Source organism: Protopterus annectens, chromosome 6.part0 (assembly GCF_019279795.1).
Source record: "Protopterus annectens isolate FY-2018-M chromosome 6.part0, PAN1.0, whole genome shotgun sequence".
Lineage (NCBI taxonomy): Eukaryota > Metazoa > Chordata > Ceratodontiformes > Protopteridae > Protopterus > Protopterus annectens.
Window position 1 is genome coordinate 974,390,952 of NC_056737.1, and position 22,521 is coordinate 974,413,472.

At 38.8% G+C, this 22,521-nt stretch overlaps 1 protein-coding gene across 6 annotated transcripts in view; it reads left to right on the forward strand.

The window, feature by feature from the left end:
- SYNE3 (spectrin repeat containing nuclear envelope family member 3) overlaps positions 1 to 22,521 on the forward strand; it is a 1,238,698-nt gene that overhangs the window by 699,096 nt on the left and 517,081 nt on the right. For all 6 annotated transcript variants that reach the window (XM_044074612.1, XM_044074615.1, XM_044074616.1 and 3 more), the window contains exon 12: positions 20,990 to 21,145. In XM_044074612.1, coding sequence (XP_043930547.1) covers positions 20,990 to 21,145 — 156 coding nt within the window. The remainder of the gene's footprint in view (positions 1 to 20,989; positions 21,146 to 22,521) is intronic.

Below are 22,521 nucleotides of genomic sequence, written 5' to 3' on the forward strand. Positions count from 1 at the left end.
CACTGAAGTACCCAGCTAGTGACCAGTCTCTTAATGGAGGTGGTATCAGTAATTCAGACTTCCTGGGGCCTGTCTGTGAGTCAGCATGGAGTCTAGCAAGTTATGCCCAGTTCAATGACTTTGTCAACTATACTCGAGGGAGGTATTGTATCAGATGTTTTAGCCAGGTCCAGGTAGGCAGTGTGCACCATTTTCCCCTCTTCCATTTTACCTTGATGACCTTGTGAAAGAAGTCTGCTAGGCTTAGTAGATATGATCTTCTCTTGACAAAGCCAAACTGGGTTGGGCCCAGCGTCTGAAAGCTGCCTATGTCTTTGTTGATAATTAATTCCATGGCTTTGCATACTGGACTAGTGACACTAATAATAGTCTGGGTAGTAGTATCCTGCTAAGGCTTCCTCCCACAATGCACATCTGCTAAGGCTTCCTCCCACAATGCACATTATAATCCTACAGTATGACTTTTTTTATTTAGTATCTGCTCTGCATTGATTTAGGACTATTTCCTTAAATTCAGAATTTCTTTAAGTAGATCTTGAAACATTGCTCAGCATTTTTTCCTTAAAGACACCTAAACAATTTCAGTTAGTTGCAGGTTCTTATAGCTATATGACTTTTCATTTTTTATTAAACTTTAGTGGTTAATTTCCTTGCTTTGTTTTACATTTCTTTTATTTATTTATTGGCATTTGTTTACCAGAAAAGTCCAACTGAGCAGTGGCTTTTTTCAGAGGTGGCCCGGGGAGAAAAGCCCTAGTATGTAGACATCACAGACATCATTTGCATTGGTTTATCATTTACAGTCAGTTTCATTCATGAGCAACATTTCCTTTATTCAGGCATCCAGACATTAGTTACATCATTTACAAACAGTTTTTTTTTAAATAACAGTTAGATGAGTTTTATATGAATACATTGTTTTTTTTTAAATACACGGGTATATGCTGTGCAGTATCATCAGTGTGCATAGATTGTCAGGTTTTACATAAGAATATTTGTAACTATAAATACTTGTTCAAATTGTAAGACATAGGAAGATATAGAGTTAGAGCAGCTCAAAGATAGGAAGAAGGCACAAGGAAGATAAGCGAGATGAGGTGATAGTGGAGGGCATAACTGATAATAGCACATTACGTTTTGTGCAGCAGAGAGTTATGACATAAATTTACAGAGCTGTATTAGCACCAGTTTAACCAGGGGTGGTGCAGGTGCAGGTGCAGAGCTATTTATCTATCAGGTGTTGCTTCAGCTGGCATTTAAAGTCATTCAGGTTGTGAACTGTTCCTTAAGTGGAGTGAGATGGTATTCCAGCTATTAAGAATGCAGTGTGAATACAGGGAATATCCTGCACTGTTGTTAGGTTTAGTTACGGAGAGAAATGATTTGTCAATAGAATGTAGTGGTCTGTTAGTAGTGTTCATTTGAATGATGGAGTGAAAAGATGGAAATTTTTTCGGGGATGTCCAGCAGTTTGAAGGTTGTAATCACTTTTGAGTACAATAGTGAATTATTTAGTTTGATCCATTTAGTATTTCTGGTGAGGCAGTGATGTGATCTATATTGTTGGTTGGTTGTGAATTTGGCTACTTTATTGTAGAATTGTTCTTGTTTGGCTGATAGAGAAGTGTTGAGATTGGTTTGGATAGCAGAGTCATGTAATAGGGTGGGAGTTATTAAAGAAGTGGTTATGTTTTATCTAGCAGAGTCAGTCAGGTAGCCTAGCTTTTGGGGCATCTTCTTTAGGGCATGCTAAACGAAGAGATGAAATTTCATGCGTGGTTTGTAATCATACAAGTAGTTTGGTGTGGGATGCCATTTCTTTATTTATCTTGTTGGGTAACAGTCTGTTAATGGTAGTTTTGGAGGAGAGAGAATTGTGGGTGAACATAGTAGTTTACCTTTTTATGGATTCAGCTGGAGTTCTGAGTTGTTGAACTAAGCTTCTATGAAGGAGCAGGATTTCTGGGTGAATGTTGGGAGTATGGGCAATGTCCTAGCAGCACATATTAGATTGGCGTTATTAGCATATTGTGCTATGGTGGCCTTTTTGGCTACTGTGTTAGGTTGTTGATAACTCAGTTAAGCAGTAGTAGTCCTAGGATGGAGCCTTGTGTGACTCCAATGGATACAGGAAGGAAAGTGGAGAAATTATCTTGCCATTTCACTAAGTGTGACCTATTAGTGAGGTACTAAGAAACCAGTTACGTGAGGAGGGTAATAGCCCACAGGAAGAGAGTTTAATTAGGATAATTTGATGATTAACTACGTTAAATGCCTGAATATCTCCAGAAATAGGGTTGAGGTTAGAAGACCTGAATTTCTATTGTGATTTATTATATCTGTGAACCCCAGAAGACCATTGGTTTACTGTGATTGGATGTGAAACCATGCTCATCGCTTCATAGGTTTATAGAACGATACTAGGCTATTGGACTGGAGGCCCTTATAAGCCTAGCCAAGAATTTCGTCCATGTTCCCACAAACTCAGCACTTGCTTCTCCTGTCTAGCAGGGGCACAGGTGGGATCCCAGGGATCTATATTCTGTTTCCCAGCCAGTCATCCAGGTTCCTCATAAAGAGGGCTAGTGAGCTACTCTGCTTGACATGAAGAGAGAATCTATTCCACAGATGGGGGAGTCTTTGGGAAACAAATCTGTCCTGCCAACAAGTTCTATTAATGTCACAGACCAGGTTGAGGCCTTGCGTGTGGGTTGCATGAGTGGAGTTTGACTAACAGATATGCATCAACTCCATCAAGGCTGGGTGTGAGACAGCCTTGTATGCCAGACAAAGGTCACCTCTAAGCAGTCTGTACAAGACTGAGTAGAGGGACAAAGCTTTTTGCCTATATGTGTAGGATGGGTGTTTGAGACCCTGGATTTTCCTGGTCAGGAACCTCTGTGGTCTCTCCAGCTGCTGCATGTGCTTGGCAAGGTACATGCCGAAGGGGGCATTGTGCTCGATAATAGGTCTGATAAGGGAGGAGTACAGGGATCTTATGACTTCCTTGTTCCTGGATGAAATACCCTTACTTATGAGGTGGGCTATATAGAAAGCCTTCCATACAGCAGAGGAAATGTGGTGGTCAAAAGTCAGGTTGCTATTAACCAGGGTGACCAAGTCCCTCACTAATGACTGCATGCTTAGTACATTGTTATTATTGCGATAATTAGTGGAGACACCATTTTCCCCAAATGGGATAATGATGCATTTCTTAACATTCAGTTTGAGGCCATGCTTCTGGCACCAGTCATTAGTATTAGTATGGGTAAGGCCCTCTTGAAGGAAGTTCACATCACTAGGGGAATTTAAGACAGCATCCAGCTTGCAGTCATCTGCAAACTTGGTCAGCCACAGGCCACTGGTTTTGGCTTGCATCTCAGAAAAGTAAATCCTAAACAGTTGAGGCCCCAAAACCCATCCTTGGGGTACGCTGCTCATTACGGGTCTACTACTAGAGGTGGCTTCCCCTATTTTGACTGAGTGGGTTCTATCAGTGAGCCAGTTAGCTATCCATCTGGTAACATATGGGTTGATGCCTAGCTGGGAAAGTTTAACTATTATGCCCGAGTGGGGAATAGTGTCGAAGACTTTGGCTAGTCAAGGTAGGCAGTGTGCACCCTCTTCCTCTCACCCATGGCTTTGGGGACTGTTTTGAAGAAGTCATCCAAGTTTAACAGGCATGATCTCCCTTTGACAAAACCAAACTGTGTGGGGTCAAGCATTTGGAGGTTGTAAATATCCTTGTTTATAAGGTTCTTGATAATGAATTCTATGGGCTTGCAGATCAAGCTAGTTAGGCTGATGGGCCTATAATTGCCTGGGTCTGTGGAAGCTCCATCTCTGTGTAGAGGGATGACAGTGGCTGTCCTCCGTTTAGCTGGGACAAAGCTGGTGCACAGGATTTGGTTGAATAGGATGCCTAATGGTGCTGAGAGCTCTTGCCTGAGTTCATGTAGAATGCAGCCAGGGATGTTGTCAGGTCTCATGGAGGCTGTATTTTTTGCCATTGAGAGGGAATTAAAGACTTGCTCCCTGGTGATGAGGGGAGGGGTGCAGGTGCTGGGGATGTCCTGGTTTACTGATGGGGAGACAGGGGGTGATGACGTTTTCACCGAACCCGTCTGCCAGTAGTTTGGCTATATCTACGGGGTTTGTGTGTGCGGTTTTCTTGACAACCAGTTCAGAACAGATTTGGGAGTTACCTTTGAGATTGTGGATGTATGTGAAGAAGGCCTTGAGATTGTCCATAGTGGATGTGGCCAATTTGGACTCGAAGTTAGCCTTAGAGGATTTCACCAGTAACCTTTTTTGCTTGTTCAGACAAAGGAGAGATTGCTTCCAACTTGGCACCTGCTCCTTCTTGGTCCTGGACAGCAATTTTTTCCTTTTATTGTAGAGTCTGGTTTACTCAACCTTGAATAAGATGATTTTGTCCTGTCAGGTATTGCTGAGTTCATGCAGCTATGTAGGTGCTTATATAGATTTTTGGTGTAGGCTTGGACATTAGTGCTAGTTCCAGCTGAAGGGATGATGGCTGTGAAGCTGCTTGTACCTGCTCTCAGGAGGCTGTAGTCAGCTTTGGAAAAGTTTTTTTGTTTGACTCTGGTGGGGGGGGGGAGATGGTGACTTCAAAAGTGATCACTTTATGGTCAGATCTTACCAAGGAGAATGACACTTTAGAGGTGCTATAGTGGCTACTCATGTTGGCTAGTACCAGGTCCAGGATATTTCACCTCTCATGGGGGTATCAACCAACTGATCCAATGTACTGGCATTGACGAAGTCAAGGAAACTCTGGGCATTCATGTTTGCGCTAGAATAGGTCTTCCACTCTATGGTTGGGTAGTTAAAGTCATCCAGGATCAAGGTAGAGGTTTGAATCTTGATGGATTCAGGTAAGTCCAGATAGGTGGAGTGGGCATCCTGAGTCATGGTTGGGGGGGGTCTGTAGCTAGCTATGATTTGAATAGGTGTTTTGTTAACTATTAACTGCACCTGGAGTGTCTCCTGTGCATCATATTGTTTGACCAGCCTGGAGGTCTGTACTTCTTTGATAAATGTTAAAACTCCACCTCCTTTGGCTTTGTAGCCCTCTGTTTAGGGTCTGAAAGTATGGTAGGATGAGTAACCTGATAAGGCTGGGGTGATCTCCGCAGCTTTGAAGCAGGTTTCAGTGACTGCAGAAATGTCAGCATCTTCCAGAGTGAGGAATGCTTTCAATGAGTGCAGTTTGATGTTAAAATTCCTAGCTTTTAGCAGCATGACCTTTAAAGCTCATTTAGAAGAATTTTTCTCATTTGGTAAATTTGTCCTCATGACTTTGCCTAAAAAAGGCACTACTGGGGAGGCAAGAGCCTTTGCTAGAAGCCTAAAGCCCAGGGGAGACAGATAAAGGCCATCTCTGGCAAAGCATCGTGGTCTGTCAGTCATGTCCTCCCAGGCTGCAAGGTACTGGATCCCCTTGGAATGACACCAGAAACTAAGCCAATTGTTAAAGTCAATCATTTTCTGTTTGTATTGAGGCATCATTCTGGGTGACTGTAGGATGCTGCTTAAGGCTAGGGTCATACCTCCTGAGACACATATTCACCAAGCTCAATCATGTCTCTCTTCATATAGTCAAGAAAGGTATGTCTCAAGTCATTCACACCAACATGGACTATGACAGATTCATTACAGTACCTGCTGTTGAGAGACTTGAGTGTGTGTGTGATATGGGGGATTCTCGCACCTGACATGCAACTTACTGTGACTTTCTCCTCATCTAGTCTGGTGAAGGGCACATGTGTGTGTGTCTCACAATAGAGTTTCCTATGACTAGCATGCTGGGTTTGTGGATGGACCTTAGAGGCAGTGAGATACAGGCGTGTGTACTTTTTGTGGTGTTTGGTGCTGTAGGTTATGATGTGCGTGTGTGTTTTTGCCTCGGAGGTCTCTTTTGTTTACATACATTTTTGTTGAGAATGTCCGCATATGTGGGAGTGTGTTGTACAGGTGTGGGTGATGTTAGAGGTGTGTTATTTGTGGTGTTTGAGCAGACAACTTTCTCAGTGCCAGGTGTACTGGCTTGTGATTGAGACAGCAAGGATTCTAGTTTCTTAATGTAATTGCATATCTCACATATTGTGTTCTTAGGTGTTAGTACATGAGGCAGTTGCTACAGTGTCTCAGAATGCCCATAGCAACAGACTAGCAGGAGAAACCATAGGAAATTGTTCATTCGTAGTTGTCAGAATCTGTGGAAGAGAAGTCAGGGATAGTAGAGTGGGTACTATCTGAAGAGAGTGCCTATAGGTGTGAGTAGGGCTGGATAAAATCAATTCAGTAGCTGTAAGGGAGGGCCTTACTAACACAGGAGTGCTGGTAAGGGAAAATTCAGCTGAGATATCTCGCAAAGGATTAAAACAGTGCAGCGGTGGTGTGTGACATGCAAACAAGTGCAAACCTGTATAAAAGTGGGATTTAAGTACCACAAAACTGAAAGTTAAATAGAAACACTGGAATTGACCAATCAACCCTTGTCCCTGAGCTCTTAGCTAAACACCCTATGCCAGATCAGTTCCAACCAGTTCACTTACTCCCACTAAGTGCAGGTAGGCCCCAGCCAGCACAAGATGGCATAGCAGGAAACACAGGAATCACACAAACATATCTGGATACAACAAAACCTGTAACCAGACTATGCTAAAGATATTTAAACTCTGTTTAGGTTGATTTAACACAGGAGAACAGATGCACACTTAAATATAACAACAGAACAGTTCACACTCAGTTAATTAAACAGTTTTACAGTATAACAGTGAAAGGATACAGTGCAGATAAAGTGCAGTATAAGTCAAAATAAACTGAAAAATGCTGTGAGGGAGAAAGGAGGTTATGTTAAGTTATATATGAAATAAGTTAAGACTGAATACATCTTTCCAGGATTTTAGATACGGGTGAGAGAATGGCTTTTGGTTTATAGTTTGTGCATTTAGTTGATGAGTTGCCATTATGGTGGGGTATTATATAGGATTTGTTTCCATAAGATGGGGATGTATTTCTCTTGCATAGAGTTTGAGGTATTCAGATGGAAGGTGGTCAGAGGCAGTGGTAGTTGTTTTAAGGGTGCATAGGTATTTTCTAATTGTAGATGTTGGCAGTGGAATGAGTGTGAAGGCCTGTTGTGACCTCATTGATTGGGGTGAGATGGCTGGATTTGCATAGTTTTTAGCTTACTCTATAAAATTGAATTAGACTGTTAAATAGTGCTTTGTGAGTTATTGGTTGGGAGTGGACTGTGTAGGGCTAATTTTCCAAGATTGAGCAACATATTTATGTCTTCTACGAGTTTTTTGGATTCTTGGATGATGAATTTTGGGGATTGCTATAATTTTTTTTTACCACCTTTACTGAACTACCTCTTAAGACATAGGCAAACGTATCAATGCAAAAGAAAATAAACTACGTTAACATGTTCACAGTTACAAACATTATACATCATGTATATTCTTTCATACACATCATCAATCCAACATCAGGTAAATTGATCAACTGCTGCCCTCTCCCAAACCTCACTCCTCCTCCTCCAAAACACAGCTCTGGATATACTGTTCCCACAATTTCCATTTTTATTATGTATGATTTGCACCTATCCTTTTCTAAAGATCCCACTTCCAGTTCTTTTGTCTCTGTTATAGTATTCAGTTAGTTTTTACTTTGATTTCCATTTTCTAGTAAATGCTTTTTTGGCAGCCACCAGAATTAAGCTTAGATTCAGATCCCGTATCTCAGCTCAAAAAATAATTTCTTTAGTTACACCCATTTGCTCACCCAATATTTCTGGCAGAGTACTCTGTATGGAATTTTTTAAATTTGCCAACTCATTACACTCCCAAGATGTATGCTGCTAATTATCTCTTTCTTCCCCATCACACCTCCAACATTTGCCATCTACCTAAGAAAAAAAATCTTTGGAGTCTGCTTGGGGTACAAAAATACCTACACAAACACTTCCAAGCAAAAATCCCAACTCTTCTAGACTCTGTTGCATATTTGGAAGCCTTACATATGTCCTTCCATTGTTTTCTTGTGAACTGCTTATCCAATCTCTCTTCTCAACCTTTTCTAACCGCCTCTGATTGATTCCTACAGTTATGGAGTACTTTATATGCCCTACTAATTATCCCTTTTTAACAACAGCTTCTGTTCTAGATTCATCTAAAAACTCTCTTTTCTCTTTGCCTGTTCTCTGATAGCAATCCCTGATAGGGAAGACAGTCTCTAGCCTGCAGTCCAAATGTCCTCTTGGCCTCTTACAGTCCCCTCTTGTCTGTTATCTGTACCCCTAGTTGCCGTCATCCCTATTACCAGAATCTGCTTTCTCCATTCTTAGAATACTTTCTGGTACTTTATGAATATAATATTCTGTATGGCTGTTGTTATTCTTCAGGATCTCTATTCAAAATTCCACTCTCTCTTTATTTTTTAATTCCCCCCTCCAGGATCTCTATTCAAAATTCCACTCTCTCTTTATTTTTTTTTTCACTTCCCCCGTCCAACCCACTTCCTTATCCCCCCTTTCCACTGTGAATTACAACTTTCTGCTTGTGTTATGTATAGAGCCTTAACAGTGTAGTGCTAAAACATTCATTCAAATCAGGCAATCCTAAATCATCTTGTTCTATTGGAAGGATCAACATATTCCACTTCACCCTTGCCTTCTTCCCCTCCCAGTTAAAATCCTTCAACTCTTTATTAATTACTGTCCACAACTTCTTTTCCACTTGATAAAAATATGTCTGACCTGTATATAAAGTTAAAGGGACTAAAAATGTTTTCACTTCTTGTATCTTGCTATCCATAGCCATAAATAAGAGCTTCCAGTTTTTCAGTTTTTGTATTGTCTTTTGTTTAGTCTATTGCAGCGGTAGCATTGTCGCCTCACAGCAAGAGGTTCTCTGGTTCGATTCTCGGCTGAGGTGCCTTCTGTGTGGAGTCTGCATGTCCTCCCTGCGTTCGTGTGGGTTTTCTCTGGGTGCTCTGGTTTCCTCCCACATTACAAAGACATGCATCTGGAGCCTTTCTCCCCGGGCCTCTGCTGAAAATTGACTTTGTTCCAAGTCGGACTTTCCCGGTTAACAAATGTTAAATAAATAAAATAAATAAATAAAGTATTCCCACATATCCTTAGCTGCCATAACAGAATCCTTTTTGATCCATACTCCTAAAAACTTAATTTTATCATGTCCTCATAAGTATGGGTATTGCTGAAACACTTCATGTATGGGTACATAATTTACATTTGTAGCCTTCATTTTGTCTTTATTTTTATATTCCAAAAAGACTTGAAACTGGTTCAGAATGTTCTACAACAGTCAGATGTCCTTTTCTGGTTTTATCAAGTACAAAATAATATCATCTGTAAATAAAGCCAACTTTTCCTGATTACAATAACAATTATATCCTTGAATTTCTTAGTCCCTTATTTACTTTGTCATTGGTGCTAAATATGACACAAATAGCAAAGCAGAAAGAGGACAGCCATGCCTGGCTCCTCTGCTCAGACATAACTTATCAGAGAGGAACCCTCATACTTTGCCTCCAATCCTTCATATACCCATTAACCATATTAGTCAATTTTGGCAACACCTTTCCATTCTTTTAGCTATTATAGACATAAACACTTGATTTAAAATTGAAGTGGGCCTATATGAAGCTGGGTCTAATTGGCCTTTACTGTCTTTAAGTATTACAGCCACCACAGCTTTCTTCCAGGATGCTGGTGCTTCCTCTCCTTTTAAAATACTGCTAAAACCTTCCAGATCTTTATCACTTTCTTCCCTCCTAACTTCCAGGCGTCCACAGGAATACAATCTATTCCTGGATACTTTCCTGCAGTTTGATTATACGTCACAGTTTTTATCTCATCTCCTCCTGTCTTAACTGTTAACTGTTGAGCCTCATCTACCTCTATACTTGGTATACCTAAGATTTCCATAGATATTTCCATTTTTCCTTTTTTTTGATTTCCACATTCCTCTGCCTTGTACAAATTTGCATAAAATTTCCAAAACATCTCTACTACCAGTACATGATCACGTGTTATTTTTCTTATTATAGGCTTTCTAACTTTAGAAACAACCCTTTCTACTTTCTGTTGCTTAAGTCATTGTGCTAAAAGTTTTTGCACTCTGGAATTATTATCAAAAAGCATGGCTTAACAGCAATCTTTCTAAATTCATGCGTGGTGGTGCTGCGGTAGCGGTGTCGCCTCACAGTAAGACATTGTCCTGTTCGATTCTCAGCTAGAGCGTCTTCTGTGTGGAGACATGCGTGAATGATTGTACCTTCATTGAAGGTTGTGCATCAGGGCCGGCGACTCTGCACGTAAAAATCTACTGCCAATCATTAGCAGACCGGAGTTCCGCTGTGGCGACCCCTAACCGGGAAAAGCCGAAAGACAAAACAACATCCACATGCTCCCTTATTTTTTTATCACTATGCAGTTGTTCCTCTTCATGTTCTGTGAGATTCCCCTTATTCTCCAGTACTTTGACCTTTGTCTACCCCTCCAAATAATTCTTGTTACTTTTTAGCCATATTTTTCTTTTATTTGTTCCCTTTTTTTAAACTCCACTTTTAATTTATCCTACTCACTAGCTGTGACATCTGAAGTAGTTTCTATCTTCCCTTATAACTCGTGAGAGGTCGCAGGGGTCCAGGGAAGTAAATAGTGTGGGAAGAAATGGCCAGTGAATTGTCATGGCTAGGCTTGTATAGGCCCTAGGGCCGATAGCCTAGTACCAACCTATGAACCTATGAATAATTTCCACTACCCATTCATTAAATACCTCTCTTTTTAACATGTAGGTGGAGAAGTACAAGTGTCTCATTTGTACTGCATTACTTTTTTTATCTTAGCTGTTATTGTCACATGATCTGAAATCGTTATTGGATGTGTGTCAAAGCTTTCAGTTAAATGCACATGCTCCTGTGAAATATAATTTCTGTCTAGTCTAGCCCAGTTAATCTACCTTTGAGAATAATATGTACATTTTCCTGTGAGTTCCTACTACTGAATTTACTTCTTTCATATCAAGTATTTTCATAAATTTCTTCAGAAATCTACCCTCTTTTGTTATATTTTCTAGGTCCCCCAGATACATCCTCATTGTTTCAAATCAAGTTTTAGTCCCCACCTATAAGCAATATTCCCTGCTGAAAGCTGATTATTTCTCCCAAAATTAGTGTTTAGCACTCATATCCATTCTGTTTCAAAACCAGATAACAACTTACGAGCATTGACCACTAATTCCTATATTTATTAATGTAGCTATATGTTCACTAGAATATTCTGCACCACTGTGGTCCTCATATAGGAAATTTTGGATAAAACAGATAAAATGAATACAGTGTGCACACATTAATATTGCACAATATAGGCTGGTGACATAAGGAAAAACACTTTTCATTAGGCATTCTGCACAGACTATATACAAATGCCTTCCTGAATGCAGACACTTTCATGAAGTGAATGCTACATAGATTGTGTTGCCTTCTTTATATCTCTAAATTCACATTAAGATGGCTACTAGGACGTTATCAGCAGAAGTTAACACAGTTCTTAGTGCCACCCTTTAACCATTTCTTTCCAGAATGCACACAACCACACATGCTTAATAACAGCTAAACCTGTTAGCCATTTTCTGCTACTTCCTCACTATTACTTTGTTAGGTATCACCTACTTAAGTTTTATAAACAGCATGTCTTACATTTTTGTGCCTGTGATGTTAAAGTCATATTTTGCATTTTGTCATATGTTGGCCTATATGATGTAGCAGAATTGATATAAATTCAAGTATTATTCTCTGGTTATTGTACATTCTAACTTTTCTTATACTAAGAATCGTTGTTCAGTTCCATCTGGAATGCCAATGATGTGTCATAAAGCTAGTTGATGTAAGGTGATCCTCCTGTTTGTCAGCTGAATAAATAAATGAAAAGTGAAATAACATGGAAAAAGGGGGTAAGAAAATTGGGCTACCAGAACTGAGACTGCTTTTGGAAGTGTTTAGCAAAGTTAAGAAGTAACTGTTCTTCCAAAGTGATGTATTTCCATTATCAGCCTTTGGGGTGGGGTGGGGAGTAGGGGGAGATTAAGATATCATGCATTTAAAATTTTGAATGAATTAGTAAACCATGTGACAAAGCCATATCATAGACACATGCTGTCCGAAAGTGAACGTTAAGTGATTCTGTGAGTAGTGATTGCGTAGCATTTTGCCATGCATGTTTTTTATTTTGCCAGTTATTTGCTAGTAGCAAATAATATACTAAGTGAAAAATTAAGACCTATGTGGTAACCCAGAGTAAGATTTTAATTTGCTTTAGTTGAAATAAAAGCTGGTGAGAAAGTCTTTTCATTTTCAAAACAACACGTGAGGTGAAAGTGATGTGCTTGTTGTAAAGTGTTTGCAAAGTTCTTCTGAAAAGTCTAAGGGGACCTCAGTGTCTGTGTTTTTTCCTGGGTAAGGTTTATCGAAATTAGTCAGTTCTGACTTTAAATAAGGAAATAGTTATGGAAATTAATAATTTAAAGCAGGAAAGTTGAGTCATGATGTTACAGAGCTTGCAACTCTAGATAGCCTGTAGCAAACTCTCAATAGCAAATCAGAAGCCATGACTCAGAAAGTTTCCGTAACACTTAAATACCAATGTCAGTGACTCTAAACCTCTATACCTCTATTACCACCAGTTCCGCTTAGAAAATCAGTGGGGATGATAACTCAAATCCTGGCCCCATACAACGACTACTCACTGCATCTTCCTCTTTTAACATCCAATATTCCCATCACATTTTCTCCATCAACATGTGACTCTAATCTACTGCTTTTTTACATGAATCTCAAAAGTATCTGCAACAAAATTCAAGATGTCTTTGCATAACTGGTCTTTTACTGCCTGGATATACTAGTTTCACCAATACCTGGTTAAGATAAGAAATAACTTGTCAATGAAATCATTCCCTTTGGCTTCAACATGTTCGGAATGGATATAAAACATAAAAGAGCAGGTAGCCATCATTAACACCCAGGAATAACCCAGTTTTACAAAAATATCCCAAAATTAATTAATTCTAACTTCTGCTTTCATACCTTAGAATTAATTTCAAAAGACCATATGTGTCTCAGCACTGTAAGCCACACCAGATAATAACATTACCAGAGCAGAAAACATTCTCCACTGCATGCCTGATAACATCTAAAAAGAAACGTTCATACTAGCATACTCTTCATACTCAGCATAGTCTTGGAATCCATCGTCAATGGCAACCCCAAAGACTCAATAAACTTACATGGTTTCACCCGGATAAAGTTTATCATGAGATTCAACAAAAATACTAACAGGCAGCCCATATTAGACTGGATTCTTACAAACAAACCTAACAAGGTGAAATCCTGCAGATGCTTGCCAGACACTAGTAGTCATTCGCTTCTGATTCATATAGTTAAGGAGCAACACACAGTTTGCTCAAACAAGGAATTTACAATCAAATATGAAAGCTAACCAAATTTAACAAAGAAACATTAATTTTAACTTTGACCTTCTGTAACTTAAATGTATTAAAATTGATGCCTATATGTGATGCAGTATCTTACTTCAGTTGCACCTTTCTGAAAATACTAAATTATCTAGCCCTGTAAAAATGAAAAGGGTAAAATAGCACACCATGCCTGATAAAGGAAATCAAGCAGCTTATGCTAGAGAGAGAAATCCTGGAAGGAATGGCACAGAAACAAAACACAAAATGTCTTTGAAAATTTTAGGCACCTCAGAAAATGCACTAAATGCCATGTTAAAACTGTCAATAAATCATCAACCTCCAGCATCAACAGCAGTGTATTCCCAAATTAATTTGGTCATCCATAAAGAAGCTATTACAGCCTGGCCAAACTATCAGTCATAATAATGATTCCATTCCTACTTAATTCAACTCCCATTTTATATAGGCAGTCCTGATAGACAGCAGTCACCTTTCCCCTTGTCCCTACTGTTTTAGGAAAATGGTTACAATTGTTTAAACTTCAGCCTGTTAAAACCTCTGCTATAATAAAATTTCTAAGTAAACTAAAAAACAGCAACCCTGGCTGCTGACAACCTGCCCTCCAAATTTTTAAAAATTTCTTGTAAAGGCATTAGCTTTCCCTGTCTTCATCTTCATAAGACAGTCACTAACCGAAAACTATGTCCCCACATCTGGTAAAAATACTTCATTGTACCGCTTCACAAAGGGGGTACTTCAACTGAGTTTGCAGGCAATAAACCTACTGCAGTCCTGTCACTTCATTCAAAAATTCTGAAGAACTCTATTGATGCACAGCTTAGCAAAAGATAACTTAACAGCAATCTCCTATCCAGAACCCTGCATTGATTCAAACCGAACCACAATACTACAGCCCCTGCATGGATTCAAACCCAACCACAATACTACAGCTGCTCCTCTTAGTTTCACAAGCATCATTAACCTATATAGGAATGAGGGCAACCTCCTCTCTTCACATTTCCTTGACTTATGCAATGCATTTGATGCTGTTTCCCACAACAAAATTCTTTTTAAATGTGTTCCTCTTGCTCTCACTCATTCCTCTCTCTCCTGGTTCCATAGCTACTTATCCAGTTAACTGCAGACAGTTAGACGGCAAAATGATCTCTCACCATTTCGACCAGTCTCCGTTGGTGTCACTCAAGGGTCAATACTAGGCTCCTTCTGTTTAACATTTTCATAAACAACCTTCATACCACCAGTAAACTTGCCACTTTGCAATGTGACAATGAGTTCAACCCTTATTTGCTCAACCTTGTCACATGTCTCTTGTATTCAAATGAGACACTGAGGCACTGTGATGGATTCAAGTTGTTTATTGTACATAAACACATCAGGAGCTGTAATTGCAACATATATTTAACCTAACTGACTGACTCATTTCTTTAAACACACTTGCATGTGCATCTCCATTCATGCCTGTAAACAGTCTGACTATACAAAATGGCACTGATCTTCAACATGCTCAGTAACTTATATACATGTGCTATCTAGCTACAGTGGCTGAGTAGGTACAACACACATAGTGGTCTACATCCTCCCTCTTTGATTTGTTCGACATGCAATAGGAGAACAAGATATTTTTACAAGCTAGATATCACATCAACATTTAACAACAAATAAATTCAAGTCCAAGTCACTGTGTATTTCGGATAGGGTGTGGAAATTCTACCCAATCTGGTCACATAAAAATTTAGACTGGGTGTATCAACAGGGACGGTCTCTGGGAATTTTTTGATTACTTGAAGAAAGTACACTGTCCTCTGGAACTCGCTCTGAGAAATAGAGTCTCTGGCACAGGCAATCTGCTGGGTCACTGGTTCAGAGGCTGGTAGTTTGTGTCTTGGATTCCTTCTGAAATCCATTCCATCAGATTGTATGATGTAAGATCCCAGTTCTTTGCAAAGGTTTTTGATGATACCCAGTCGGTCATATCCTTTAGATGTCTGCATCCTCACCATCTCATCTTAATGGTCTAAGAGGTTTGCTGGATTTATCATAGTACAACCATTTTGAGTGGCATTTTTTCAAAAGTTGAGTCTTGCTCATTCGGTTGTTCTTTGCATTTGGTACTAACAGTTGTTTACTGATTGATAAAGTTGTCCTTATCCATCTGGACATTAATTTCTGAGTAGGTGAACCAAGCAAATTATCTTGAGGAATACTTCTGAAATTAAGTAGGTTAAGAAAATCATCGGAACCATCTCTCTTGGATTTCTCCAACAAATGTTTCGCATTTTGAAGTGCACACTCAATTAATCCATTGGAATCAGGACTACTAGTAACATGGACAACATCCCAAGACTCAGTAAAATTCTTGAATTGCTGATGTGTAAACTGTGCACCATTGTCAGATATAACTTTGTGCACACTACCATGGACAGAAAAATGTCTCTTCAACTTCATAATGACAATACTGGATGTTAACTTAGAAAGAAGGTCAGCTTCAAACCATTCCAAAAAGAGTCTACTAACACTAAATAATGTTAACCATTACATTCGAAAATATCAATAGCAACCGTTAACCATGTCAGTTCAGGAATCTGAAAAAAGTGGTTCTTTTTGTTGATGCGATTTGGTACTATTGCAAATGGAACATGCTAGAGTTTCCTTCTTTATATCTATTGACATAGAAGGCCAAAATAGTATGCCTGTTGTCCTTCTTTTGGTAGAATCAGTACCCGGGGTGACCAAGATGCAAATTTTGATATACTCCTGTTGTAATGCTGTAGGAATTACCACTTTAGGACCTTTCATAATAATTCCATCTTCCATCAGAAGCTCATCTCTGTAAGGAAAATACTTCTGTATGTCAGGTGGTAGACTAGTTTGTCATGCTGGTCATCCTTGACTGATAAAATGGTACAGCTTCTGAGAATTGGGTCTGAGGCTGTGTAATTTTTGAGTTCATCAGGATTTGATGAGGAAAAATTTCTGACTTCCATGACTTCAAAGTCTGCTTTCTCATTGTCATTCTGCTCTGTTATTTGTCGGGAGCACTTGGCAAAGCATCGGCAAGGTATAGAAATTTGCCTTTTTATAGACAATATTGAAATTGAACTTTTGCAATTTTAACATAATCTACTGCAGGTATGCTGGGGCTGTATGTATTGTCTTTTCAGAATTGTCACCAGAGGTCAGTGATCAGTCTTTATTTGAATAGATTTGCCGTAAATATAATCAATGAACTTCGAACATGTGAACACTACTGCCAAAAGCTCTTTTTCAATTTGTGCATAATGCATTTCAGTTTGGGTTAAAGTTTTGGATGTATAGGCAGCTGGTATGCTTTCTTGAAGACATGATACACCAATACCATACTTTGAAGCATCACACGTAAGAGTTACAGGTTTGTGAACATCATAATATCTCAATGTAGGTGGAATGGCAATTTTCGGTTTCAGAATGTCAAATGCTCTTTGGTGTTGTTACAACCAGGACCAGTTTACATTTTTGCGTGTCGACTCATGTATTGGTACTGAAAGCTCACTCAGGTCTGAGATGAACTTTCCTAAATAGGTGACCATACCAAGAAAACATTGTAAAGATGTGATATTTTTTGGAGTTGGCATTTCAAGAACTCCTGTTTGCTTAGACAGATCTGGTTGTGAGCCAGAACTAGTAAACAAGTGACCCACATAAGCAACTTCTTTCAGTTTGAATTTACATTTCTGTGGAGTCAGTTTAAGATGTACTTCACGAGTACTATCTAGAACTTTCTTTAGGTTTTTGTCATGCTCAGCTTCACCATTGCCCTATACAATAATGTTGTCTACTATGATAGCACATGGATAACCTGAAAAAAATTGCTCCATCTCAAGTTTAAATACTTCACTGGCAGAATTTATCCAAAATGGCATTCTCAAAAATCTGTATCTACCAAATGGTGTACTGAAAGTGGCTAACGATGAAGATTTATGATCCAGCAAAATTTGCCAAATTGAACTCTTTGCATCTAAGACAGAAAAAACAGTGGCATTTTGCATGAGAGCAGCTACTTCTTCGACTGTGCGCATCAGATGATGAGGATGTTTAAGTGCTTTATTTAAATCTCTCAGATCAATGCATATTCAAATATCATCTGAGCTTTCCTTATGAGCTACAACTATGGAGGATACCCATTCAGTCGGTTCTTTTGCTAGAGTGATTACTCCCAAATGCACCATTTTGTCTAGTGCGCTTACTCCACTCTCCATTGCTACTGGAATCTTCCTTGATGGTCTGACAATTGAACTTACTTCATGGTTTAACTTCATGGAATATGTGACTAAAAGTTTACCAAGCTCGTCTGTGAAAATATCAAAATATTCACTAAAAATATTCTGTATGAAACTATTGCTGCTATTCAGACTTATATGGTGAACCTCTTTACTAAATGAAATCAGTCCCGTTCTCAGACTGTCTTTGAGACCTAACAGTGACTGCACATGTCTTTTGACTATGTAAAACTGCAAGTCATTGCTGTTCCTAGCAGAATGGCATGTCAGAACTACTGCACCATCAGTTTGAATCTCTTCACCACCATAAGCGACTAGTATTGCACACTTTGCTGAATCAAGCTTCTCACCAGCTTTTACTTTAGCAAACATTTGTGCTGATATAACATTGCACTTGGATCCAGTGTCTACTTTAAGCTTTACAGGCTCCCATTAATCCGTACAATACAAAATATTTCATTCTTTGCTGCCAACTGGTAATCTACTGTGTTAACTGTTTCATCAATCACAGAGACAACATCAAAATAGAAAGTTTGCTCATGGCTGTCTAACTTATTTATGTGCTTCTTCGGATGCTCTCTTTTAATAAAAGTATGTGCCACTTTACACTTGCAAACCCTTTTGAAATTATTCCACTTTTTACATTTATGGCATTGCTGACCAAAAGCTAATAACTTATTTTGTTTAGGTTCATGACTGCCTCCACAATTATGACAGCTAACAACATGGTTTGGGATAACAACTGGCAGACACTACATGCAGGTTTTTCTCATTTGTAAGCATATCCATATGCTTTTCTGTAAGCTCATATATTTGACAAATCTCTATGGCTTTGCTCAACGTTCAATCTCTGTCTCAAAGCAAAATCTTTCTCACTGCATCATTTTTAACACTACACACAAGCCTTTCTTTTATCAACTCATCTCTCAGATCACCAAATCTGCATGTTTTTGCTTTATTTCTTAAGTCAGTAATATGTGCTGCAGTTTCACCAGGCTTTGTATTTCTTGTGTAAAACATGTGCCTTTCCATTGTAATATTCCTTTGAGGGTTACAGATTTCTCTAAATGTACATTTTAAGTACACAGGGTCTTCCTGCGTTTCAGTCTGTATCACAATATGGTGGCTTTCCCCCCTCCCCTCATACACAACGGGTGCACACACAAATGAGCGTTCCCTTTCAATGACTTCTGAGCCAGTTAAATTAAGAAGCATAAAATGCCTTTGTACATCTTTATCAGAAAATGCAACCTGTATGAAAATATTTTATTTATTTATTTATTTATTTCCAGTTTGGTGACCGAGGAGGTCCACTGGGCTCGAAGAGCCCATTTTCAGTGGAGGCCCGGGGAGAAAAGCTCCATAGTACAAAGAATAAAAATACATAATACAGAATACATAGTACAAAGTAAAAGCTGCATAGTTCAAAGTCAACATAATTCAATACATAGCTGCTAAAGGTGAGAATAGCTCCATAATACAATATATTCTTGCTCAAACACTTGACAGTTCTCAGCAATAGTACTATTAAACATCAGCGGTTCAGGTCTGTGAAATCCCTCTGCCATAATAAAATTTGTTTAAATATAAGCATAGACCAGGTACTTGTAATTATGATGAATTGTACAACAATCTCTCTGAAATTGCCTCACTTTAACAATGCAAACACTGCAAACATTCCAGAAATATTGGATACCTTGAAAAGTTTAAGATAATGTGAAAAAGTAGTACATTGCAAAAAAATGTGGTTGTTTTAGCCTTTTTATACAGTTTAACACTTCAAAAATTATTTTGAACATTTTTTTTTATTTTGAATACTTGATTATCAGTATGTTGCTATTTCAGACATTGTGTTTATTTTGATAATTATTTTGAAAATTTTGAATGCTTCACCAAACAAGTAGCGACTGCAAATCACTTAAACGAGTTTAAGTACCTGTAAATAATCACTGACCTGTTTGTGAGTTGGCTCCTGTATATTCCTCCACTTCTAACTTCGTTCGTCACGGATTGTGAGATGCTTCACTTCAGATCCCATTCTGACACCATGTTGCATGTCTGTTGTATTCATATGAGACACTGAGGCACTGTGATAGGTTCAAGTTGTTTATTGCACATAAATATATCAGGAGCTGTAACTGGAACATATATTTAAGCTAGCTGACTGACTAGTTACTTCAAACGCATTCGCATGTGCATCTCCATTCATGCCTACACTCACTCTGACTGACTATACAAAATAGCACTGATCTTGCACATGCTCAGTAACTTATATGCATGTGGTATCTACCTACAGTGGCTGACTAGGTACAATACACACAATGATCTACACCCCTGTTATAACAAATCTCCAGGAGATCACTAAAGAGTATTTCACTGACACTGAATCATGGCTTAAAAACTCTCAATTAGTTCTCAATCCCCCCTTCCATAAGGAAAAAATACTTATGCTTTTTACCTCAATTTCAATAACCAAAAAACACATTTCAGTTCGCTTCTTTGAATAACACAGTAATAGAAACCATTTCAAACCAGACTACTGGGAGTTAAAACCGATGACAGCCTCACGTTTGACTATCACATACAACACTCCATCAAAAAATACACCAGAAACTTAGCTCTCTTACAGACACTGCAGAGATTTCCTTAGCATAAACCTACATTTTTCACTCATTTATTCTTCCCTTATTCTAACACACTTAGTTATTGCCTATATAACTAAACTGACTACATGCTACAGCAAAGTAGCTAGATTTTGGAACCAACCTTCCTTATAAAAACACATCATTGCTTTGCACTAAAACAACTAAATTGTCTCAAATTATGTAACCAAGTTACATACTCACAACTAAACACAGTACATAACCTCTTATATTCACCAGAAAATGATCAACATTAGAGAACATTCTACAGTACTACTCTCCAACTAGGGACCTTCCCTCTGGCAATGAATTCATGCTGGTTGAGTGGTACAAAAACATATGCCAGCAGAACTAGCTCCCTTTCCTTGATATGTAACCTTATTTGTTTGTACAGCAATAATTTATAGAAATTTTCACCAAATGAAAGTCATTATGCATACACAGACCTCACTGCAGTTATATATATGGACACAATTACCTATGTGACTCATTGTGAAGGTAAAATGATCCTTTTCTGACAAAACGTTTGCTTTCTTTCTAGAGTGTGATAAAGAGATATAAGGAGTCAGCTTCCCAACATGAGCAGTTTGACAGAGACTACCTAGACTTGTGGCAGTGGCTGATGGCAACAAAGCAGAAACTGGTGAATTTGCAAGGTTCTGGTCAAAATCCTTACACTGATACTGCAGATTTTCAGGTATAGTGACTGAAAGAGATGACTGTATCTTATGATTACATCTAGAGCCTTTTTTTAAACACTGAAATATGAATAAAAGTTATACCTATCATTTAAGCAGTTGTTTTAAAACTGTTGCAGGACACAAAAGTAAGACATACAAGCAAAAATGAATCCTGCTTGAGCAGTAAATTGATGATGATTTTTGTATTGATCATTGCTCTGTCCCCCGTTCTTTTTTTTTTTTTTTTAATGCAGGGTGTAAGTGTGGCCGTGGTGGTGCAGTGGTTAGCGTTACCGCGTCATAGCAAGAGGTTCTTTGGTTCGATTCTCAGATGGAGTTACTGTGTGAATCTGCATGTCCTCCCTGTGGCTGAGTGAGCTTTAGAGACATGCAGGTAGGTGCGTGTGCATGTGGGTGTTCCTTCTGTGAAGGTTGGGTGTCGGGCTGGCAACTTGGCACCGTAAAAAAAAAAATCCACTGCCAATCAGTCTGTGGACCAGTGATCTGCTGTGGTGACTTCTAATCAGGAAAAGCCAAAAGACATTGCTTTGGTGTGGATGTTTATGTTTTTTTGTTCCTAGTATAGTTCTTTCAGGGCGCAGCCTCCATCTTTCCAGGAAAGCTGTAAAGGGCTTTGTGCCCAAACTTGTCTTTTAGTTAACTCGGCTCGAGTTGCTTGACAGTTTGGGTACATCAAAGGTACACTGAAGCTTTGAAAGATGGCTGTCTGTTATATCCATGTTTTAACCCATATAGCTAAGGCTACTGTAGCAGTGATCATTGGAATGCCTTCTGTTGCAGTAAGTTCAACTTACACAACTGTACTTTTCGTATGCCTTGTGGCCTGCGTCATGCTTGATAAGGGTCGTCAGACTAATGAACTTGACGGGTTAATAAATGTATAAATACAATGAATATGTTTAAGCCCGAAAAAGGAGACATTATTTGTAAATATATTTAACTTTTTATAATTATTTTGGAGTTTTGGGCACAAGCTATTTATTCTTCCCCTATTCTATCAAACTCTGAAGTACAAGTTCCCATTTTAGAGTTTTTTTTTGGGGGGGGGGGGGCTTATCTTTTTTATATCATGCAGTTACACGTAACAAGAAGCTTTTTCTCTGCCAACACATCATAAATATTGACCATATCAAGAAATTTGGCACATTTACCCTGTTATGGGTAAGCAAGCCATTAGGTTGTTGATTATATCCCTGACATTACTAATCCTGATAGCGGCTTTATATCAGCAGACTGCATTTACAGATTACATGTGTAAAACCACAGGTAGTATATATTACACAATGGCTTTTTTTGCATATAAGGAGTAACACCAGTTATTCATCATGACATTTCTTCCAATACCTCCAGAAACATCTCTTGTGTAAGGAAA